A 24,226-nucleotide genomic window follows, 5' to 3' on the forward strand; every position below is an offset into this window, starting at 1 on the left:
CACTTTGTAGACCAGGCTGGCCTCGAACTCAGAAATCCACCTGCCTCTGCCTCCCGAGTGCTGGGATTAAAGGCGTGCGCCACCACGCCCGGCTCTTTTTTTTTATTTTTTTTTATTAGGTAATTTCCTCAATTACATTTCCAATGCTATCCAAAAAGTCCCCAATACACTCCCCCCCCAGTGAGATTTTTAATTCTTAAAAAGTTCAAGTTGGTCCTGTGAGGTGGCTCAGTGGGTAAAGATATGGGCTGCTAACCTTAATGGCCCCGAGTTTGATCTGCGATATGATAGAGCTGACTCGTGAAGGTTGTCTCTCTTCTCTGCATGCACACAGAGCATGCAGCAGGGTACTGTTTGGGAAGAATAAGAGTGAAGGTCTGAAAAATGGCTATTGAAGCCTGTTAGATGAATGGCCTGTCCCACTGCTAAATGTTCATGAGTAGACTTAGCTGAGTCCAGGAGAATAGTGTTGGTATGTGACACCCCAGTTTTCTGTCCCTTAGGGAGGCCTTCAGGAGGTGGCTGATCAGTTGGATCTGCAGAGGATCGGAAGGCAGCATCAAGCAGGCTCAGACTCTCTGCTGACGGGGATGGCTTTCTTCAGGATGAAAGAGGTAATAGCGCAGTGTGAGGCCCTTGAGTGTGAGGGTCTCTGAGATGACAGCTTCCAGGTGTGGGGTCCCTTGAGTGTGTGAGGCCTGAGTTTCCAGACGGTGTCCCCTTTATTTTCTTCTGCTTTCTACAGTAGGAATGTTATTTGTTAGTCTATCCACGGAGGCTGAGTTCTGTTAATTACTGTATATTATTTCTCTAAGGAAAAGTGAATTCTCTTTTAGGTTGATTTTTTTAAGATTTATCTTATATATGTATACACTGTCTTCAGACACACCAGAAAAGGGCCTCAGATCCTATTACAGATGGTTGTGAGCCACCTTGTGGTTGCTGGGAATTGAACTCAGCACCTCTGGAAGAGCAGTCAGTGCTCTTAGCTACTGAGCCATCTCTCCCGCTCTTCTTTTAGCTTATTTATGTACTCTTTTAAGTTTTAATATATATTTTAAGAGGAAAACACTTTGAAAAATTATAATGAAAGCTGGGTGGTGGTGGTGTACAAGTTTGAGCCCAGTACTCGGAAGGCAGAGGCAGGCTGATCTCTGAGTTCAAGGCCAGCCTGGTCTACAGATCAAATTCCAGGATAGGGGGAAAAAATAGAAAAATTACTATTGTTGATATTTTTCTTTTAGTTTTATTTAATTATTTAGTTGTTTGCTTATTTATATGTATTTTTCCAGACATGGTTTCTCTGTGTAGCCCAGGCTAGCCTTTAACTGAAAGCTCCACCTGTCTGTCTGCCTCTGGAGTGTTGAGATCAAAGCATGAGCTACCACTGTTGGAAAGATTTTTTTTTGTTGTTGTTGTTGTTTTTTGTTTTTTTGAGACAGGGTTTCTCTGTATAGCCCTGGCTGTCCTGGAACTCACTTTGTAGACCAGGATGGCCTCGAACTCAGAAATTCGCCTGCCTCTGCCTTTTGAGTGCTGGGATTAAAGGAGTGTGCCACCACCACCTGGCTGATATTTTTAAGGAATGAATGTTGATAAAAAGGAGTGAGACATGGTATGGGTCTAATTTTAGGATGGAGAAAATGGCACTTGATATTTTTAGACAGGGTCTCACTGTGTAGCCGTGGCTAGCTTTAAACTCAGTCTGGAGATCTGCCTGCTCTCCTGCTCAGCCTCTTGAGTACAGAATTAAAGGTTTGTGCTTGTCCTTGAATCCATGGCTCTCTCCTTGCCTCAGGGCTGGGATTATAGCTGTGAACTGCACTGCCTGGCTGGTATTTCCAGTGTTTAATTAACTAGTTTTCTGTGGCTTTAACAAAATATGTGAGGCCAGGTTCAAAGGACCAGTTTATTTAGGTTTCTAACTTGAGACAGCTTAGCCAGTGGTTGGCTGGCTCTGTTATGGCTCGTGAAAGCATAGTGACTGTTCATCCTTTAGTGGTTTGGAAACAGGAAGAGGCTGAGTTGTGGCCCCAACCTCAAGGTTTTACCATTTTCCAGTAAACCTACCAGTTGGTGCTAAGCCTTTAACACATGGACTTCTAGGGACATTTTAGATCTAAAGAGTAGCAAGTGTATTAGGCTGGTCCTTGCCAACTGGCTCCTTTGTTAATGGCTTGGAGATGTTTGCTATACTTGACAGAGGTGGCACTTGTGGCCAGGGCTGTGCTCAGCATCTTGTGATTGCACTGTGTAGCTCCTGCCCAGTGATAGTAAGGTGGAGTTGCTTGCTGAGTGCCTGGTCCCCTCCTGCCTCAGCTTCTCGGGTGCTGGATTACACGTGTGCCAGCACACCTGGCTTGCAGGACTTCATGACTGAGGAACCATGATGGAATGGAGCTGACTTGGCATGCCTGAGTCCTTAGTCACTCACTGCCTTGCTTGGCAGGGTTGTGACTCCGCACAGTAGCAGTCCAGGGCTTCAGCACTGGCAAGTCATAAGAATCCCAAGTCAGTTTTGGATGCAGAGCCGGGATGTGGAATCATGGAGCAGAAAACTTCTATGAGGGGGATGTTTGGTATCTTTGTTGTTACTGTCCAATGTGCTGTGTGTCAGGGCATGAGAAGCTGGGAGCTGGCATGACTCTTGGCTCCATTCTCAGCTGGTTTTATCCTGTTCTGCAGCTATTCTTTGAGGACAGTATTGACGATGCCAAGTATTGTGGGCGCCTCTATGGCCTGGGCACAGGGGTAGCCCAGAAGCAGAATGAGGATGTGGACTGTGCCCAGGAGAAGATGAGCATCTTGGCCATGATCAACAACATGCAGCAGTGATGGTGCGTGCACCATGCCGCCTGTGCCGCCTGCCCAGCCACTGACCTGCATCTGCTCCAAGCAGAGACTTTGGGTTTTTGTTTAAAGATGCCTTTATTTTAGATCCAGGAGGGGGTTTGCTCTGAATTTGTAAACAAGTCTTCCTAGTCCTAGCCCACACCCCTCTGCTGCCTCCTGCCACCAGCATCCATGGCTCCATGGACACTTTTTTTAAATCTCCAGGATGTCTGAAACAAACCAGTAAAATGTCTGTGACTCTTACATGTTGTCATTCTTCTTCTTTTGGCTTTGCTGCTCTGATGAAGTTGCTCAGATGAGCTGTGGCTGCCAGAGAACAAGGTGTATGTTCTTGGGAAGCAGGTCTGTGCCAGTGGGCTGTTTTGCCTTATTTGTGCTTCTTCAGGACAGAGCAGTCCTGATGATACAGTAATTGATGGCCCGTGCTGAAATCTGGAGACAGTTCTGTCTCCTTCCCTGTTGTTAGGCTGCCCTCCGAGCCTCACCTTGGTTTTCGGATGATGAACTTCCCTAGACTAAGTAGATCATGCTCCAAGTCCACGGTGTTCTCAGCAGGGTGATCTGTCAGCTGTGCTCTTAGCCTCCATTTCCCCGGCTGTATTTAAGGAGTCTGAGCTCTCAAGAGGTGGAGTCTTAGGAAGACCCAGGAGTGACTGAGTAGGACAGTAAAGGGATTCTCCTCAGAACCCATCGAGTCCTCCACCCCACAGCTGTGCTTGGAAGTCTGTTGACTGTGCTTAAGTTAGGCATTTAGGAAGCACACTGCTTTTTAAACGACTACAGAAAGAAAGGACAATTGTAAGAAGTAAAAACTTATTTGGAAGGCAGAGACAGACAGCAGCAGCTCACTTAGGCAGGAATGGTCTTACCTTTTAAAAGCTTGTGGGAAACTGAATTTGAAATGACAAAATGTCAAGTATTAAAGCTGGTATTTAAGATGCTTGTAAATATTATTTATGTTTTTAATTTTGTAAAATAAAGATTGCTTTTTAACCATTGGCATGAAGTGTGGTCTTTGCTAGCTAGAATCTGACTGACCTCGATCGGGCAGGATTGGTTCACCTAAGAGCCCTGGAAGGTATTGAGGGAGCACACATGTAATTCACAACTAACTATTCACTTCACACCCTGCTAGCTGTTGGGCCTTACTAGGACAGTAGAGTAGCGCTAATCGTATTCCCCCTGGCTACTCACATATAGTGCATTATAGTTAGTGGGATTCTGCAGCTAACACTGAACTTAAGACTTCCTGATTTAGCTTCCCCACCAGCCTTTTCTGTTGGCACAAAAATGTAAGTCGTGGGGCCCTTCTAGAGTTTGAGTCAGGGTCTTGTTCCCTAGGCCAGCCCTGACCACCAAGCCATCCTCCTGAATGGCAAGCAGTGTAGGCCTCTACCACCACACTCAACAAATCTAGAATTCTGGCTGGCAGCAGAGTGGTTCTCAGTAAAGGTGCCCTGGTGTGCTGCTGGGTCTTACACAGGGACTCAAACCTTGGATTAAAAAACAGCTTTTCTCATAGAGTGCCCAGTTGAAGAGAGGGACTGTGTATTACATAGAGTGAGGTGCTGGAGGAAGGGCACAGGTCTGTGAGAACTGGCAAGTATTGTCACTTGAGCACACAGCCATGCAAGGGGTAGGTGCTAGGGGAGAATGAAGAGAACAGCTTTCATGCGCAGTCAGCCTGTGTCCTGCTGACTTTGGATACCTGTTTGCAAGGCTGGGTATCAACCTTAAGCCTTTTAGCCAATGCTGGCATATGTGAGCCCCATGTTTCCAAATTTCCAACTAAGTCCCTTAGTTTCCTAGTTTATTCAGCTAATGAACTTCCATTAACTACACTCTAGTAGGTGCTAGGGTGAACACAGAGACGCCTACCTTGTTGCCAGACAGTAAATGATTTTACACAAATACAGTCTGAATTGTATAAACTCATTGAGTTTAAGGTCTAGGGATTGGGAGTGGTTTTTTGGTGAAAAAAAAAATCCAGCTGAGGTTAAGGGATGAGTAAGTCAGTCAAGGTGGCAGCAGCTGGGCCAGAATCCACACGGGGTAAGACGCTGACAGGAAAGGAACGCACTCACTGGCAGAGGGAGGGGTAAGGAGATGTTGAGAACAGATCCAGGGCATGAGATGGACAGTGCTACGAGGTGGTGGTGTGGGTAACTGGAATGGAGGTCTAGACCAAATTACCTTAGAAAGGTTAACCCCCCTCCCCCAAACACACACACAGGAGTAACATTTCCCGCTAGAACCTTGAGTGAATGCCTTTGCTTCTCAGGGTCTTTTGGTTCTTATAACTAGGGATACAGAAATGACAATATTCAAGTACTAGCAAGTTGATATACATTATTGAAAAGAGCAGATAAGAGGAAAACAGTTGCCATTTTAATTTTCCCATTGGGTAGTTTTACTTTAGGTTTCTTGTGGGGCTAAAACTACCCAGATCCTGTGGAAGTACAGCCAGTGCTCTTAACCCAAGCCATCTCTCTAGTCTCTTAGATTATTGACTAGGAATCTATTGACTATCACCTAGGCTGGACTTGAATTTGAATCCCTCATGCCTCTGAGTTTTCCTCAGAAGAAAGAGGCATGCAGTGTGCAGGATTACTCCCAACAGGTACTTGTTTCAGCAAACCACAAAGCTGAGTTTGTAGCTTACCAACTGCTCTTTTAAGTGGAGGGAACCAACGTTCCCTATAGATGAAGCTACTTGGGAGTTATCCAGCCTTCCATATAGTCATGCCCACTCATAGCTTTGTCAAGACTCTTGCCTTTCAGACCAATGCATCTTCCTTGAGTTCACATGTAAGGCTTGAGACAGTCTTGGCAGGGGTCTAGTGACCCCACTGGCTTTTCCCTCCACTACAGGAAGCCACTTGGGAGGCACCAGGCAGGATCTATTGTGTGAGTGGATTCAAGTTTCACCCTCATCTGGACAGTATTTTCTTTTGGGGGACTTAGCATTTTTTAGACCCCAAAGCTAGATATGCACAAGTATCTCAAGATGTGTGTCCCAAGGATTTCCAGTTGGGAAAATTTGCTGCCCAAAGATGAAGCCTTTACAATGGACCTTAGGGAGAAAGAGGAGGGAGGCATGCTCTTCCCACCCGGCCTGAGCACACCTGCTTCTCCTGTTCCAGAAACCAGTGACAATGGAGGCACAGGTCTTGGACCTTCCTTGTTGGAAGTCCAGCCCAGGACTGGTGAGTAGATAGTACTTAGGGCTGCACGGTGCAAGGTAGGAGCCTACTGTCCTGGGAGGCACACACAAAAGGAAGACGCATTGTTCTCTAGGCTGTGTTAAGTCAATTCTCAAAAAAGGGTTCTATGACCCCAAAAGATTACACAAACCACTAAGAGTGATTTTTTTCCTGAGCTGTCTGACCACCACCAGTCACACAGCCTGGAGGAAAACAGCCAGCCTCACTAGCTCTGTTCTGGGAAAGCTTTTGCTACTTGTCCATGTAAACAACTCCATAAAGAATAAAATAACCTAATGTTCCAAGGCTAATTCCTTTAGTCTTTGAGGTGGGCAGGCCCAGCTAACAATATAATTAAGAACCCCAAACTCCAACAGTGATAGGTATTTGTCGAGTGTACCTCCCACAGAACGAGACATTTCTGATGGTGAGGATTTATAAAGGCAGCTGCATCTGGGGTGGACAGACTTTGGGTGAATACAAAGGCTTCTCTTTGGGGAAACCACGTAAGGCTTGAGACAGTCTTGGCAGGGTTAGTTCTTAGTGACCCTGCTGGCTTTTCCCTCCACTCCAGGAAGCCACTTGAAAGGTACCAGGCAGGCTCCATTGTGAATGGATTCAAACTTCACCCTCATCTGTCAGTTGGATCACAGCATCCTTCCATTGAAGGTCAGGGTGAAGGCCTGGTGAGCCACGACCGAGGTGAAGCTGTCGTGGGTCGTGTGACACAGCTTTATGGCCTCTGGAAGCTCACGTGTGTCGACTCTGGCAGTGTCTTCTGTAAGCTCGAGTGTGCCCATACTTTTGAAGGAGCTTCTGGGCCTGTTGCTGTGTCTCAGGGTCCACAGCGCCAGGACACTGGGACCCAATGTGAAGCAAGACGAGACAGCACTCCAGTACATCTGGAAAGGGCCAGGCCTATAAAAATGACAGGACAGATAAGCGTCTGTAGAGGCACACACTGACAATTCTATGGATATGGCTATGGGTGAAACTGGCTGTCTAGTGGCATATCCTCCTGGGTGACAGTGCCCCAGCCCAACCCCCACACACCACTGCTCCCAGGACCATGCCACAGGCAAGTGCTGACCCTCCCTGAGTGCTGCGCACAGGCACAGCTAACATCCAAGTTGAATGTTTTACCCCTCAACCATGTGTAACTCTTGTTTGGTTCTCCCCAAGACTGAACTGTAAGCCTTCTATGTGGTTAGTACTGCTATTTTTACAAATCATTTTAGGGAAGCAGAGGCAAAGGTAACTACTGTCTCAGCAGAGATCCGCTTGCCTCTGCCTCCGGAGTGCTGGGATTAAAGATGTGTACCAGCATACATGCAATTGCAGTAGATGTAGATGACTCAAATCCCCTCACCTTCACACTCTCTGGAAACTCCGCTATTCTCTCCCTCGCCTCTGTGAGCTTTCTGGTTAATTCAGGGAGAGACACTGGTGCATTTCCTTCTTCTCTGCTGTAACAGTAACAAGAGACTGAAGTCACATAGAGCGGCTACCTCACTTTCTACTACCCCAGATGTTTCAATTAAAAAAATCTTTTGGGGGCTGGAGAGATGGCTCAGTGATTAAGAGCACTGACTGTTCTTCCAGGTGACCTGGGTTCAAATCCCAGTACACACATGGCAGCTCACAACTGTTTTTTTTTTCCTGAGACAGGGTTTCTCTGTGTAGCCCTGGCTGGCCTCGAACTCAGAAATCTGCCTGTCTCTGCCTCCCGAGTGCTGGGATTAAAGGCGTGTGCCACCACGCCTGGCCAGCTCATAACTGTTTTAGCGCCAGAATCTGACACCCTCACAGACATTTATGCAGGCAAGACACCAATGCATATAAAATAATCAAATCTTGTTTACTGTATGTCTATCTGTGCAGTCATGGTTGTACTTGTACGCTATAGCATGTATAGGTGGAGGTCAGAAGACAAGCTTTGGGAAATGGTTTATTCTTTTCATATGTAGGTCTAAGTTCATCAGGCTTGGTGGCAAGTGCCTTTACCCACCAAGCAACTTGCCCAGTGCCCACTGTTTTCATTATAATAAAATAATACTTAAAACCATCTCAAGCACTAAAACATACATACCACCGTGCACTGTGTTGGGCTGCTGTCACTACCACCCAAGACTAGAACTTTTTGGGGGTGAGGATTAAGGGGGGTCAGTGGCTCAGTGTGTGACCCTGGCTGGCCTGGTACTTGATTTGTTAATCAGATTAGCCTCTGAGTTCTGGAACTAAAGGCCTTCACTACTACACTTGCTCAAGACCAGAGCTCTTGTGAGACTGGGACTCGTCCTTCCATGGTAATGCTGTCTCTGCTCTCGCTGTTTCCTGGCAGCCCACACTTCCTGTACCATGGAATCATCATTAAGGTTTCCCTTAGAGTATATACCATGATGCATTTCCTTCTAAACACTAAGTAGTATTCCATTGAGTGAAACATACTGGGCTGCTTCCCCATTTCAATGCTATCATGCACAGTGTGCCAGATGCTTATACAAATAGTGGGATTTCAATTATTTCATCATCCCTGTATTTATTTAGATAGCATTTTGCTGTGTAGCCCAGAGTGTTTTCAAATGTGAGGCTGTCCTGTTGCAAGTCTTTGACATATGAGTAGAACGGTTAGATCTCCTGGAGGGTCTCACTGTCTAATTCCCAAGGAACTGCTCAGTGTTCTCACCGAGTCCAAGGGTTCAAACTGTGCTGCACTGCTCTTGGCGGCAGCCACAGCACCCTGGGAATGAGTGCTATTTCACTGCAGTTTCCGTTTAGTAGGCTGGCTCTGAACTGCACTATGCAACCAAGGATGACCTTACACTCCTGATTCTCTTGCTACCTTGACCCAACCCCAACAGTGCTGGGATTACAGGCGTGCACCACCATGCCCATTTTTTTTCTGTGTGAAGCTGGTGATGGAATCTAGGGCTTCCTGCATGCTGGGGGCAGACTCTCCTTATTCAGCCATATACCCAGTCTTTCACCGTGTCTTGCTTTGTTCCAGCTGGCAAGTGACAGTGACTGTCTTCCTGGGCTCACTGGTCATCTGTCTGTTCTTTTCCCATCCTCTGTACTTTCTTGAATCCAGCTACTTGTTATGTCTGAGCAACTTTAACTCATAAATACAGAGATCAAGAGAAGGCAACAAAATGGGATGAGATGCATATCCATGAAGATGTAGTTTGTCGCTTTCTACTTGAAACACAGAACATAGGGCTTTAGAGGAAAGACAGCCAGGAATGGGATCCTGTGAGCAAAAGGTAGGAGCCAACCTGAAGGCTTTACAGCGTTTGTTTGTAGCAGCAAAACTGGCTGGGCGTGGTGGGTTACATCTCTACCTCGGCACTTGGGAGGCCGAGGTAGAAAGAAGGGCTGCCACAGGGAAAGATCTTGTCTTATACATAAATAAAAAGCAAACCTCAACTGCCTACAGCTCCCTAGGATCTCTAAGTTACAAGAGACTTCTTTTCTAATTCCTTTGGAGACCCACATTTCCTAAGTGGCCACTTGTGACCTTGAATTACCCCTGAAGCTCCTGCCTCTAACTCTGGAGTGCTGAAATTACAGGCGCAGGTTTTTCACTTTTGAAGACATAGTATTTATATGTATGCACATGTCTCTGACTGGGTATGTGCGTATAGTAGCAAGTGCCAGGAGGTCAGAAAAGGGTGCTGGGTCTTTTGGAGCTAATGTCACAGGCAGTTGTGAGGTCCCCACATGGGTGCTGGGAACCGAACTCAGATCGCCTAAAAGAGCAGGTATCCTCAATTATAATCAACAGATTAAAGTTAATATAACCTCTGTAGGTTTGCTGAATTTACGGTGTTTTCTGGGTTTTAGCCTGGGGAAGTGTAGTCAGGATAAAAGCCCCGCCCTGTAATCTCATCTGCAGAGCACTGAGAGGCTTTGGAAGGGCTGGAATTAGCTGTCTGACCCAGGTCTGCTGCTTCCCAGAGGCCTACTCAATGGTATCACATACTTATGTGGACAACATGCAATCATGGTCCCGGACCTAAACTTACTTTGGGCTCGGAGGCTGAGAAGGAGCCCGCTCTGCTTCCTGGCTGGGCTCATCTCTGCTGGGCTCATCTCTGCTGGGACCATTTGTTGTGGCCTTGCAGAGCTGACTCTTTTGGTGCTGGCGGATCATTTCTGCCAGTGTCTCTTGGACTTCGGCTACAGTCCTCTGGGAGGTCTGCAGGCTGGCATGCTGTTCTGAGAAAAGCTCCTTGCAGGCACTCAGCAAACGCTCACTCTCTGCACTGAGCCTCGGGCCCAGGCCCGCAGGCTGCTCCTTGCCCTCCGCACCGGCACTGTCCTCTGGCTTGCTCTGTTTATCAGAGACCGTGCTTTCAGCTGACAACACCCAGACGCTTGATTCAGAGCCAGGCCCACAGAGCGACCACCAGACTTCATAGAGTTGCCCATAAACACAAAAGGCCTCTAAGCTTTTGAAAGCTGTCATGGCAGGAGAGAGGTCACTCAGTTTGTCTCGGAGGTGGTCACAGCCTGGAAGAAAAGGACCTTGGGATATGGTATGCATTTCTTTATCTGTGAGAAACCTGGCTTCTCACCCTTATATAATGTTACCCAAGAAAATGGGACAGTGATGTGACTCTTGGGATTATGTCCTTTTGCCCAAAGTCAAAGGAACTAATCCCTTCCCTCTGCCTTGGGACAATGCCATCATGGCCTTAGATGGCGTCACTCCTAGCACAGCAGAAATGCACTGTTTTACTAAGCGCTCCAGGGCTGCACTGATGGGGATGGGGTGTGAACCATACTGTGCTCTAAAACTTGAGATTAATTACAGGGTCTAATCACAAAGTTAAGGAATGCCTAGCCCCATGCACCCTCCCCTCCTCCTGTGGTGGTAATGGGTTGAACGGGATCTCATGGAGTTTGGGCTGTGCTTAAACTTACCCTGAAGTGCTGATCTATCTAACTCCCTTCCCCCACACCCCACCCTCTGACCCCCATCATGTTGGGCTGATAGGATACATGTACTACATGCCAGCTGTTTCTTTCTTTTTTTTCAGGTGCCTCTCCCCCCAACCCCCGCAGGGTTTCTCTGTGTAGCCCTGGCTGTCCTGGAACTCACTTTGTAGACCAACCAGGCTGGCCTTGAACTCAGAAATCTCCCTGCCTCTACCTCTGAGAGTGTTGGGATTAAAGGCGTGCGCAACCACACCAGCTTTTTGTTTTGTTTTGTTTTTTCAGCTCTGTTTCTTTACCTCTCCAACTGAGCTTTAAGAGAGAGCAGAGCCAGGCAAAGAACCCAGTGCAAACACTTTGGCTTTCTTTTTGTCTTACTTTGTAACCTCAGGAAACATGGAACTTCCTACACAGCTCAGAATCTGTAGTGATCCTCCTGCCACAGCATCACTGCCTTTTAAAGACATTGTCCAGTCCAGTCCAATTTGAGGTTATATTGTGCTATAATGGGAGGACATCAGGGAGAGGTGTGTGTGTGTGTTACTTACCACTTGGGAGAAAGGCTGAGTAGATTTCCTGCATGAGGGTGAAGTTCCCTGAGGTATAGCTCCGAACCACAGCCTGCAGCAGAGCAGGCACTACCTCCTCCCAGGCAGCAGCCTGTTGGCTCAGCATTGCCAAGGTCAGGTCATGGCAGACATGAAGCAGCAGCTGGAAAGAGGCCAGAATCTCATTCACCTGCTAATGCCCTCCTGTAGCAGACTTGACAAGCCTTGTCCCATAGCTAGGAACTGCACTAGAAACCAATCACACATCTATCTCTGGAAAGCCTTCATCTCCCACCCATCACCCTCTGCTGGTAAAGTCTGAGCATGCTGAGGTAATCTGCTGACACCCCTGCTTAATAAAATCAAAAGTGAAGGCAAAGGAAATGGGCAGAGGCAGGATCACAGGCTCGTCTCAAGTTTCTGGATCTAAAAACTTATATACTTAGAGAAACAGAATGGTGGAGTGGTGTGGGAATGCTTGCGTGGCAGAGTGCCTGCCTCATACATGGCCCTGGCTCAAGTCCCAGCATCACATATAGTTGCTATGGCGATGCACATCTACAGTCTTAGCACTGGGGACCAGGACTTTAGGGTCATGCTCAGCTACATAAGTAGTTCCTGGCCAGCCTGGACTACATGAGAACCCATCTCAAAACAAAACAAAAGAAAACAGAGAATCAACAATCCTATTATTGATACCAATTCATTTTAGCACAGAGGGCAGAGGTACAGTGTCAGGTGTCTTTCCTGATCCCTCTCCATTTTATGGTTTTGTTTTGTTTTTTGTGGCCTCCCTTCCCCCAGCCTGGAACCTGCTTGCTCAAGGGTGGAGCTACCGGCTCATTCGTCCTGCCACGCCCACTGCTGGAACCTGCCCTTGCTGCCTGGAGGCACACACGTGTTCGTCCTGCTACTGGACCCTGAGTTACTTGGCGGGAAGTTGGGTTCCCTCCCCCTTCCTTTATAACTGAATGTCTGAAAATAGTAAAATTGAGCCTTGAACAGAATGTATGTTGTCTTGGCTCCATTCATTCTTCCGCCCCGTCTAGATTCCTCTCTTTTCCGTTCGAACTGCCATTCTCAGTTGAACTGTTCGTGTTGTGGACTGCGGGCAGGCCGCAACAGTTTTTCTTTTTTTAAGACAGGGTTTCTTTTCTTTTTTTTTGGTTTTTCGAAACAGGGTTTCTCTGTATAGCCCTGGCTGTCCTGGAACTCACTTTGTAGACCAGGCTGGTCTCAAACTCAGAAATCTGCCTGCCTCTGCCTCCCGAGTGCTGGGATTAAAGGCCTGGTGAAAGCCATCACTACCACCTGGCTCCCATTTTATCTTTTGAGACAGAGTTCTCTCTGAACCAGAAGCTCACGTGTTTGAATGCACTGGCCTAAGAGCAAGCCCTTGGGGTCTACTTGCTTCTCTAAAGCTGCAACACAGGTGTAAGCTGCCCTGTTAGGGATTAAACACAGCCTCTCTCAAAGCAGAGACTACCTAACTGCACCATCTCTCCAGCCCTTAGGGTATGCAGTTTGAAACATTCTGGCAAGTTTATAGCTACCAGGAAAAGGTAGGCACAGAACATTTCTGTCAATTCACAGTCTATTGGGACTTGGGACTGTCAGAATATTTCTGGGGCTTACTGATAATGCACACCAGAAGTCTGTTCTTCAGTCACGTGGCTGTTCAGTTTGGCTGTTGTGGACAAAACATGTGCAAATATTTATATGTAGGTCTCTGATTGGCCTCTTGATTTTATTTCTTGTGAACCACCCAGTCACTGGGTTGCCTGGACAGGAGGATGGATCTTTGTAGGAAACTGCCAAAGCTGTTTCTGTGTTGTATTCATTTGAGAAAGTCTCCTTACTTAAGAGTACAATGTCTTTTTTTTTGTTTTTTTTTTTTTGTTTTTTTGAGACAGGGTTTCTCTGTGTAGACCTGGCTGTCCTGGAACTCAACTCTGTAGACCAGGCTGGCCTTGAACTCAGAAATCCGCCTGCTTCTGCCTCCCGAGTGCTGGGATTAAAGGTGTGTGCCACCACCGCCCTGCGTACAATGTCTTTAATTTAAAAATTAAAAAGTCAACAAACTGACTTTTCACAAGATGAACTCAGCGGTCTAGTTCATCATCCTGACATCTCTGCATGGGTAGAGATGACTTTGGAGGCAGGCACTCTCTGGGGAGTGGGTGTGTGGGGAAACAGTAGCTAAGGAGGAGAACAAAAAGAAGGTAGTATTTTGTTTGTATGCACGGTACATGATGTGTGTGCCTGGTGCCCAGGTAGGATAGAAGAGAGTGTTGGATCCCCTAGAACTGGAATTATAGACGTTCGTTAACTGTGTATGGGTGCTGATAACCCAACTTGGATCTTCTGCAAGAGCAGAAGTGCTCTAAACCACTGAGCCATCACTTTAGCCCCAAATTTTCTTGTATTTTAAACAAATAGAGCCCCAAATGAATACACAGCTCAAGGCTTTCATCTGTGGGGTCTCCCCAAGGACTGCCTTGTCCTTTTTGAGGTACAAATTATTCTACTGATTTTTCCGAGAGATGAAGAGCATCTACACTACATGGCTCCCGGTGAGGTTGGGAATATGGCGCACCTGTCTGAAGGGAGTGTTACTTGTTGCTGATGGGTACTTGACATCCTGCAGCTTCTGTAAGGCGGCCCGACACTGTTCCGGGGTGTCCACACTGAAGGCGCTGCGCCACACACCAGTTACTCTCTGCACCAAGGTTCCCTCAGAACCTGTGGCCCACTGGTGGTAAATGGAAGAGGGGCCTCTGACCTCTAGAGGCTGTTTTTCCTCCAGGTGCCGGCATAGAAGTTCAAGGAGGCAGAAGACCAGTCTCTGGCCCTGGGATACAGCGACAAAGAGGTGTGACACAGGAAAACATGCATGGCACAGCTCGAAAGAGCTTACAGTCTGCACGTGATGGGTCCAAGCCTCCTGGCAAGCCTGCCACTGAGTCATACCAAAGGAGAAATGCAGCAGCCCTGCAGGTGCCTTTCTCATTCAGGAAACTGTTTCTAACACAGGAGCCTTAATGATACCCACAATCTCTATCCTGGAAGCCACATCCAGGTCTAACCCCCTGTCCTATACCATCAGGTTTTCTTAGCTGTAGACAAATGATGGACTAGATTTGGTCATTGTATTAGTTCCCAGTGGCACTATCTTCCAATTCTAAAGGACGCTAACTACCTATCTATATCTTCATTGGTCTAAGCACTCAGCTGGGTACTGTTTTTAGGTCTTATTCCTGTGCTAGGGAAAAAGGAGCTTAAATAGTCCATGTCAGAACTGGCTTTGATGTTCACAGCTGGAAAGCCAACCCCAGAGAAGCTGAGGCAGTAAGATTTTGAGTTTGAGGCCACCCCGGGCTGTAAAATACATTTACGGTAAGCCTGGCATACAGACTAGACCTCAGTTCTCACGTGTCAGACAACTCAGTGGTGGCAGTGGGAGTCTGAACAACCTGCTGTTCAGGGCTTGCTAACTCATTAAACTGCCATTAGTATCTGAAGTGCTGGGAATGGAGCCTGGGTTCTGCCTGTGCCAGGGAAATGTGATACCCCTGAGGTATCACACATCTCAGCCTGAGTCATTTCTAGGCACACTGAAATAAAGCTCTTCAGAAACCACATATGTCTGTTACCCACCATGATCTTCCAGTCAGAGGCCAACTACTCTCCCCATAGGAAGACAATACTAATGCAGACACCCTAGGCACTGTCCAGGTGCTGGGCAGGCCAGTGGCTGTTCAGACGATTTGTACAAACTTGTAAGTAGTGGGAATCACTGTGAATACTGGGCTATCTCTCACCCCAAACATGGTAATGTACAAGCTGTAGTATTTTGGTGGGATAGAATAGCCATTATGGCTTTTGGATACTTCCTGAACTGGAAGTTTGTCTACTGGGGACTTGTTTGTCCAGAGAGTAACCCGGGGCCCCTCCCATCCTCAGACTCCAGAGACTGACCTGCAGGCTTTCATGCAGTTCCAATGCTTCTTGTGCACCCACCCAGTTCTTCACCAGAAGCAGCTCTTGGGCACATCTAAGAGCTAGGGATGCAGCCAGCTCATGTTCTCCTGCTATGGCAGCCAGCTCTGCAGCTGTTCTAAGTGAGGCTGCATCTCCCTTTCTGGCCAGAACTTTGGCTGCATCATAGGCGGAAGTGGCTCCTAAGTAGCTGTGGCAAGAATGAAACCCAGTCACCAGCCATAACTGCCTCCCCACATTCTAGCGCCTCCAGTGTTTATGTGAGTACCCTCTGGTGGCCCTGCTCTGACTGTCTCTGTGAGACCACGATTGCCACGTGCTGTTGACTTGTGCACTGTAAAAAACTACAGGTGCAGACTGACCCGAACAGAAGACTCAGGCCAGGCCACCATCTGCTCATCTGATTAATGGGAACCGGCGTGAGCTCCAAGTCTGCCACTGAGGTCTCCTGAGTGCCTGTGGCAATGATGTCACCAGGGGATGCAGTTAGGCTTTGAACCTTTCCTTTTACATTTCCAGTCACGGTGCCCATTTCTATACTCAAGTCTTTCCTTCTGTTGTGTTCCTGGCAGATACTAAGTTGGCCTTGACCTCTCTCTGCTTACCACTTGGCTGCAATCGCATAGTGGCCATCTCTCTCCAGGATGGACCCCCAGCTGAGGTATAGGTCCTTCAGAACGGGGTCCTCAGGGCGCAGCCGAGCCTTGGCAACTGCAATAGCTTCTCTGTAGAAAAACAGGCATGTTAACCAATCTTCAAGGGCTCCTCCACAATTGTACCAACACCAATACAAACAGTAAATGCCCAGTGAGGCAGCCAAATAATTAGTCTCACTAACTCCCTCAACAGCCCTTAGCCCTCACAATCACAAAATGGCAAGAATGGTTTTTTTCTCTGGCTTTATTCTAAACCATGCCAGTCATCTCTGGGGAAACCTGTAAAGAGTGCTTTTGACTTTTACTATCTGAGCATGTGCGGTGCATGTGAGTGGAGGTGCCTGTGTACACACACATGGAGGTCACAGAAGATGCTGGGTACCCGCTTCTATTACTCTTCACCCTTTTAGATTGAGTGCAGAGGTCAGACAACCTGCAGGAGTCGGTTCTGTAGGGCTTTCCTCAGCATGGGGCCACAGGCTGGGCAGACAGAGCCCTTACCCACTGCACCTCCTCACTCCTTTAGACGGGCCATTACTGAACCAGCGAGGCTGGCTGGTCAGTGAGCCCCTGGGATCCTTTTATGCTCACTTGCGGACACTGGTGTCACAAGTGCAGGCAGCCACCCAGCTTTTCACTGGGTGCTGGGACCCAAATGTCTCCTGCCCACAGAGCAAACATTCTTACCAACCTTCCCCACCATTTCTCCAGCCTTAGCTAGATGCTTTCTTCATGAAAACTCATTTCTTAAAAAGCACTTCCATGGCCGGGCAGTGGTGGCCTTTAATCCCAGCACTCGAGAGGCAGAGTGAGGCGGATTTCTGAGTTCAAGGCTAGCCTGGTCTACAGAGTGAGTTCCAGGACAGCCAGGGCTACACAGAGAACCCTGTCTCGAGAAACCAAAACCAACAAGAAAACCCTACTTGGGTGCTGAGTACTTAGCAGCACACACCTTTAATCCTAACTTCACTCGGGAGAAAGAGGCAGGAACCTCTCTGAACTTCCTGGGGCTTTTATTTCTAAGCCCAATCCTTTAATCCAAAACCATGTAGTAGCACAGAAAAAGGCTATTGAGACAGAGGTGGCCAAGTCTCTGCTTGTGGATCTGCTGGGTCTCAGCCAGGCTGGAAACTCTGAAAAGCTGAACAAAGAACCACCAGAGGCTGGGAGCTGAGTGAGGCCCAGAGCTTGCGAGACTTGTTCACGAAACAGGTCTGCCACAGAGAAGTCAGGAGGTAGGAGACCCACAGCAGTCTCCAGTATGGACTTCTTCCTTTTTTTTTCTTTTTTTTTCCGAGACAGGGTTTCTCTGTGTAGCCCTGGCTGTCCTAGAACTCAGAAATCCACCTGCCTCTGCCTCCCAAGTGCTGGGATTAAAGGCGTGCGCCACCACCGCCCTGCTCAGTATGGACTTCTGAAGGGAAGGTGTACAATCCCAGTATTCCAGAAGACAACATGGCCACAGATCTGAGGCTAGCACTGTTAGACTTTTTCTCTATCTCCAGAAAGGTCAAGGTGAACCACAACAAAACGCAGCAGACAAGATAAACAAAAGGACCAGCTCACATTATCACATTACTGAGAATCTGTGACAGGGAAAGGCCCAACTAGAGAAAACCCCATGTTCTCATGCAGTACAGACAAAAAGACACCTGAAACGGAGTGTGCACCTGCAATTTATGCACCGGGAGAACTAAGGAGTTTCAGGGCTAGCTTGGGTTACATAAATACAAAAGTGAAGTTAAAAACAGTAGCAAGAAAACGTGCAGTGCAAGATCCTTGTAGGTTCTGCTTCCTCAAGATGCTGAACCACATGTGTGCACCACCACAGCCAACACTCCTCCTCATGCTGCGCTGAAAGTGTGGACCACCACAACTCAAAACAATCTCACATTGTAAACTTGGAAAAGATATCTTAAGATGAAGTGAGGGGCTGGAGAGATGGCTCAGCAGCTAAGAGCACTGGCTGCTCTTCCAGAGGACCTGAGTTCAATTCCCAACAACCAATGGCAGATCTCAGCCATCAGTAACTCAAGTTCTAAGGTACTGGACACCCTCACACAGACTTACATGCAGGCAAACACCAATGCATTTGAAATAAAAATAGGGCTGGCTCAGTGGGTAAGAGCACCCGACTGCTCTTCCGAAGGTCCAGAGTTCTAATCCCAGCAACCACATAGTGGCTCACAACCATCCGTAACGAGATCTGGCGCCCTCTTCTGGAGTGTCTGAAGACAGCTACAGTGTACTTACATGTAATAAATAAATAAATCTTTAAAAAAAAAAAACAAACAAAACAACAACAAAAAAAAGAAATAAAAATAAATATGTTTTAAAAGGTAAATGTAAAATTATATGCTTTCATAAACAGAAGAAGGTTTTGGGAATTATCACCAGTAGAACATATTCAAAACAAAAAAGGAAGAGGGGCTGGAAGAAAGGTTACGAGCACTGCTTTCCAGAGGATCTGGGTTCAATTCCTAGCACCCTCACAGAGGCTCACAATCACCCGTCGCTCCAGCTCCATGAGACCAATGGCACCTTACAGTCTCTTTAAGCACCAGGCATCCTTGTGGTGCAGACATACACACAGACGACAGAGCCACAAACATTTCACACACGTTTCAGAAGATACAGCTAGGAAGTCAAAATAGCTGTCTCTGCCCTTTCTATAATTGTTATGGAAGCTGTGTTCCTGCACATCCTACATACTAAAGTAATATTTATTTCTTCTCAGGTCTCTGATGGGGTTGAAGACTAGATAGTTATAGTCTTACGATTAAATATTAAAATTAGGGGAGTGCCAGTGACCTGGGCCTAGTTAGTGTCGGTCTTCACACCACTGGACATAGCATTAGACAAGTGGAAGTGTGGGGACATGGAGTGCTATTATATATGAGCTAAATGATTTTTTAAAAAATAAAAGTTGTAAATTTTTATTACAAATAAAAAAATTGAAGTTCTTAAAAGTCTCAATGTGACTGGATATGAAAAGATTTTTAAAACCTTCAAAGGTGTTTTGAGAAAACAGGATCTTTCTCTAAAAACATGTTTGTCATTTCCAAAAAGAAAACATCTTTAGGAAACAAACAAAAAAACTATCCCCGGCAAAATGCAAAAAAAAAAAAAAAAAAAAATTAAAATTAGGATAGAAATTAGATAGATAGTAAGTTAGATACAGACCTATGAACTCAGCAGGCTAGGGTTGATAATACTCTCTCCTGAGTTCCCAAATATAAGACTGGGCTTTCTGAGTGTACCTCAAACCTTATAGTTCTCATAACTGTTTCAAAATTGTTATGATTGTATTAATTTATATTTGAAAGAAAAGGAGACTTTATTGGACTAAAAGGGGGAATTGTAGAGAGACTATTTTGTGTATTGTATGGATAAAATGAACTGTCAATTAAAAAGCCTACGGCTTAGGCAGTAATTAGAGGTGGGACATCTATCTGGTAGAGAGAAAGGATTCAGGGAGAGAGCCAGGCGGGAGATTAGTTGGGAAGATGTCAGGAGATGGGAAAATGGTACCTCAGCACAGGTAACCAGCCATGTGGCAGGATGGAGGCTAGAATAAATGGGATATTTTAAGTTCTATCTAGTCAGAGAAGAGCCTAGCTATATGGCCAAGGTACTTGTAAATATATTTTGAATCTGATTCTGATTTCTCGGAGCATGGCACTGGAAGGCTGAACCAGGGCTTAATTTCCATACAGGACATAAACATCAAGGCGTACAGATTTTGACCCAACCACAGCAAATTAAATATCACTGATTCAAATACCTCCACTTAATGGCAGACATGGTGACAGAGAGAACTAAGGGTCTAGGTTATGTAGCTGTCTAGAGCGGTCTTTTTCAACTGTGGCTGACCTTCATACAAGTGTTACACCTGTTACCCCAAAAACAGAACAAAAAAAAGTAGGATCCTTCATCTAAACTGAGAACTGCGCTGGTTGGTTTTTATCAATTCAACATTTCAATTGAGAGAAAAGCTGGCCTGAAGGCAAGTCTGGGGGGCTGTCTTGATAAATGATTGATATAGGAGAGCCTGGCCCACTGGGCTCATGCCATCCCTGGGCAGGTGCTCCTGGGCTATGAAAGAAGACAAACTGAAGAAGCCAAAAAGGAGGAAGGAAGGAAACAGTGTTCTTCCATGGCTACTGCTTCAGTTCCCACCTCTAGGTTCCTGCTGTGAGTCCTCCCCTGACTTCCCTCAGCACTGAGACTCACCCTTTCTTCCCCAAGTTGCTTTTGGTCACAGTGTTTATTACAGCAATAGAAATGCTAAGACAGCTATGTTGAATTTTTCTTAAATAATAATAAAAAAAAGTTAAAGAGAGGACCAAAGAAACTGCTCAGCAGTCAGGAGCACTTCCTGCTCTCCTGAACAAGACCTAAGGTTGGTTCCTGGCATGCCAGGGAGCTCGCTCATAACTCCTGTAACTTCAGCTCTAGGGACACCCACTGCCTGCGGCCTCTGTGGGCACCCTTGGTCATGTGCACACACCCTTTACATATGCATTAAGAAAATCTTTAAGGGAGCTCTTCTTGTGAGTCATCAGACCCCAACTAGTTTTATGCTGTCTTCTCTGTCCTCATTACTTGGTCAACATTTTAGATCCCAGTACATTGGATGCTGCTTGAGGCCCAAAAGGCACAGACCTGTAGAGATGGTTTGACTTGAGAAGTTCCACAGCTTCGTACACTTTGTGGATGGATAGCAGATAAGAGGCAGCCTTGACGTACTGGTCCTGGAAACACAGCTGCTTGGCAAAGGCTTCCACAGCCCACAGCCATACACTGTAGCCCGCTAAAAAAATAAAAGAAGGAAATCAAGGGGTGAGGCTTGCAGAAAAGGAGGTAAACTTGAGTTTAAAATGCCTTGTTTTAGTCACTCCAGTAGGCAGAATAATCAGGAATGACTTCAAATGCCTCCGTGGCACTTTTGCTCCACCTCCCTCCCCACACCCATATGCTGAAACAGGAAGTTTCTTTGACTCTGTCATATAAGAGGTTCAGGGAAGGTGTCTGGGTGGGAGTAGAAAATTACAATGAGACAGGGTGATCACGCACACCTTCTCCTGAGGGTGCTTGCTGTCCAGAGAGAGCTTCTGGCTGGGTTCCTAAGACCACTATACACTGGTTTAGTGTGGTCCACTTAGCTGTTCATCACAGCATCAACAGCCCCACCCCACAGCTATCAGAGATGTGTACACAATCATGTTGCTCCTACTCTAAGGCAGTTAGTCACAACAAGACAGATTCACACACACACACCCTCTCTTCTACCTCTTCCCTTACCCACATGAGCTTTTGCTGCCTTGGGGACAGGACACTTTCTGCTGCCACCTCTCACCAGCTGTTTATTCTTTTGAGACAGGGTCTCATTACATACCTCCAGCCAGCCTGGAACTTACAGGAAGCCACTGGGTTTAGTGTGCAATACCATGTACAGCTGATACCCAGCCTTTTTTTTTTTTTCCACTACATTTCCAATGGGGATGCCAGTATTTGTGATGAAGGAATGACGGTCTTATTTTAAGGAAATTAGGGGAATTTTTTTTTCTCCTTGCTTCCTTGAGCTGGGTCATAATTCTTCATTTCCTAATCACTGTGTACTTCATCTGCCTTCATCATTTCATCAAACTTAGATTTCTCTTTGCCCAACTTTGTCTTTCACCTCTCACAGCACTTCTAAGAAAACTGCAAAGCCAACCAGGATGTCCAGCGTTTTCTTAGGAAGACATAAACAGACATGCTGCCCTTTGGTTTCTTGGGGTCACCTTTAGTCATCCTAACCGAATGGTTCATAGAACATAGCAGTGCTCTCAGGCTCATGCGAGCTGCATCTGTGAATGCCATCTTTATTCTTGTCTTCTACTCTAGAGGTCACTCATGGTCAGTGTACAAGGCTGCCTCAGTCTTTGGTGGTCTGTAAGGGTTTCTACTCTGTCTACACCACTTGACAGGTTCCTTACTTATGGACATGTAAGTTCTTACAGGCTTTTGTTATGTCAATGAGTGTGAGCTGAGTGTAGTTTATTTTCTATCATTAAAACTGCTGGGACAAAGGTTTTAAACGTTTGCAAATTTGTCATATGTGGACCAGTTATCCATCAATATGTAGTTTCTCCATCAATGGCTTATGGGCTAGAGGAATCTCCAGAATCTAGAGACTGGTGGACATTAATTAAAAAACAGCAGTGTTCCTGAATAGACTGACTACTGCTAATATGTGGAGTCAACTAATTCCCATGAGCTGTTAGAAAAAGAGTAAGACTTGGCTCAATCTGCCTCACCCACAAGGCCAGCCTGTCCCAATTCTGGTCTCAGATGCTTGTCTTATCAAACAGTCTCTCTTACCTACATCTGAACACTGTGATGCAGCTGACCAGGAGGCCCTGGCCACTGCTGAGCAATGCAGGCTCTAGCACCCTAGCCTCTAGAACTATAAGCAAAATGAAGCTCCTATTTTACAGAGCACTGAGAGATCTTCCGTCTAGACTGTACACAATGGACACGTGTCCTGAGCCTTTGCCACTACTGCAGGGCCAGCTTATGTAGAACCATCCATCTGTGCGAGACTAAGCTTAAGGCAAGTGCTGCCAAGTCATCTTCTGTTTTTGGCCTTGGCTTGGTGATTCCTCTGCCCCAGCCTCGAAGCTGCTGGCACTGCGGCTGTGTGCCACCATAACACCACTCAAATGTCTTTAATGGGGACATCCTGGAGGTGACACACTTAAGAAGCACATACCTACTGGTGCCACAGCCACGAGACTGTCTGTCAGCTCGCCTCTCTCTGCTGCAGCCTGGAGAACACCCTTCAGATCTCCTTTCCAAAGCATGAGCTGGTGAAAAAGCTCGGGGTGGCCACTTTCCAAGTGACCTTTCCCTGTTTAGAAGAGACAATATTTAAAAGCTATGTTGATCTTTATAAGCAAAAGTCACATTGGCAGAGAAGTATCCAGTCACTTCCTGATGAGGATGCTCCACCAGAATGACTTTTCAGATTTCAGCTAAGTGTTGTTCTGAGGACTGCACTTTCACCTGCTGAGCCACCCCCTGCTCCCTGGCTTTTCTTCTTCTTCTTTTTTTCCCCAGGAAAAAAAAGACAGGGTTTCTCTGTGTAGCCCTGGAATTTATATGTAGATTAGGCTGGCCCTGAACTCACAGAGATCCACCTGCCTCTGCCTTTGAAGTGCTGGAATTAAAATTCTGTGCTACCACCACCTGACTTTTTCCTTTTTTCAGACAAAATCTCCTCATAGCTTAGGCTGCCCTAGAACTCAATGGATGGTCACAGTGGATGGCCTCAATATTGCCGCGCTCCTGCTTAGCCTTTAGAGGGCTGGGATTCCAGGAATGAACCAACACATACGAATGGGATGACCACATAAAGACATATGGGTGTAGTCAAGATGGCAACATGTTTGTAAACAGATCCAACTGAATGGCATGGCAATGTATGCACTGGCAGCCACACAGAGCCATGGGTCAAACTTAGGGAGAATGAAAACAGACAGGGCTAAGAAGATTGGGCAGGTCTCACCTTCTGTTTCCATCATCCTGTACAGAGTAGCCCTGTCTGTGAAAAGGCCCAAGTGGAATCGTTCCTCAAGGTCGGCAGACACATCTTCATTTAGTTCTGCTAATTTAAAACGAAAAAAGTCAATACAGGAAGTGCTAACATGGCTAATAACTTCTTGATACATGCCTCAACATCTGCTTCACCTTACTCATTACTATACCCAAGAGACCTGCTAGTTACAGAAAGGTTGAAGCCTTTAAAACTCAGCTTGGGCAAACCCCAACGAGACAATGCTGTTTTGTAGTCTGGGTTAACAAAGGTTTGAGAGAAAAATACTAAACGAGGACTGCAAACTCAACATATCTTAAAAATACTGTTTTAAGAAATAAATCCAAATTAAACAGTGTCCCAAGATTTCCGTAGAAGCCAGGCAAGCTATTGCACACCTTTAATCCCAGTGCTAAGCAGACAGAAACAGGAGGGTTTCTTTTTTTTTTT

At 46.5% G+C, this 24,226-nt stretch overlaps 2 protein-coding genes across 17 annotated transcripts in view; one reads left to right on the forward strand and one right to left on the reverse strand.

Annotated features, from left to right (window-relative positions):
• Cnot8 (CCR4-NOT transcription complex subunit 8) overlaps nucleotides 1–3,851 on the forward strand; it is a 24,678-nt gene extending 20,827 nt beyond the window's left edge. For 4 of the 5 annotated variants that reach the window (XM_029483950.1, XM_029483948.1, XM_021177937.2 and 1 more), the window contains 2 exons: nucleotides 504–614; nucleotides 2,686–3,096. In XM_029483950.1, coding sequence (XP_029339810.1) covers nucleotides 504–614; nucleotides 2,686–2,835 — 261 coding nt within the window. In that variant the 3' untranslated portion in view covers nucleotides 2,836–3,096. Of the gene's footprint in view, nucleotides 1–503; nucleotides 615–2,685 lie in introns of all 5 variants that reach the window. The other variant, XM_021177936.2, reaches the window with a different exon arrangement.
• An 830-nt stretch (nucleotides 3,852–4,681) lies between these two features.
• Nucleotides 4,682–24,226, reverse strand: part of Gemin5 (gem nuclear organelle associated protein 5) — a 50,617-nt gene continuing 31,072 nt past the window's right edge. For 3 of the 12 annotated variants that reach the window (XM_029483780.1, XM_029483779.1, XM_021175737.1), the window contains exons 19-28: nucleotides 23,750–23,848; nucleotides 22,955–23,092; nucleotides 20,863–21,010; nucleotides 16,147–16,266; nucleotides 15,521–15,731; nucleotides 14,139–14,393; nucleotides 11,543–11,705; nucleotides 10,082–10,568; nucleotides 7,426–7,519; nucleotides 5,220–6,974 (exon numbers count right to left, since the gene is read on the reverse strand). In XM_029483780.1, coding sequence (XP_029339640.1) covers nucleotides 6,807–6,974; nucleotides 7,426–7,519; nucleotides 10,082–10,568; nucleotides 11,543–11,705; nucleotides 14,139–14,393; nucleotides 15,521–15,731; nucleotides 16,147–16,266; nucleotides 20,863–21,010; nucleotides 22,955–23,092; nucleotides 23,750–23,848 — 1,883 coding nt within the window. In that variant the 3' untranslated portion in view covers nucleotides 5,220–6,806. Of the gene's footprint in view, nucleotides 6,975–7,425; nucleotides 7,523–10,081; nucleotides 10,569–11,542; nucleotides 11,706–14,138; nucleotides 14,394–15,520; nucleotides 15,732–16,146; nucleotides 16,267–20,862; nucleotides 21,011–22,954; nucleotides 23,093–23,749; nucleotides 23,849–24,226 lie in introns of all 12 variants that reach the window. The other 9 variants (XM_029483777.1, XM_029483782.1, XM_029483781.1 and 6 more) reach the window with 8 other exon arrangements.

This window comes from Mus caroli, chromosome 11 (genome assembly GCF_900094665.2).
Source record: "Mus caroli chromosome 11, CAROLI_EIJ_v1.1, whole genome shotgun sequence".
Lineage (NCBI taxonomy): Eukaryota > Metazoa > Chordata > Mammalia > Rodentia > Muridae > Mus > Mus caroli.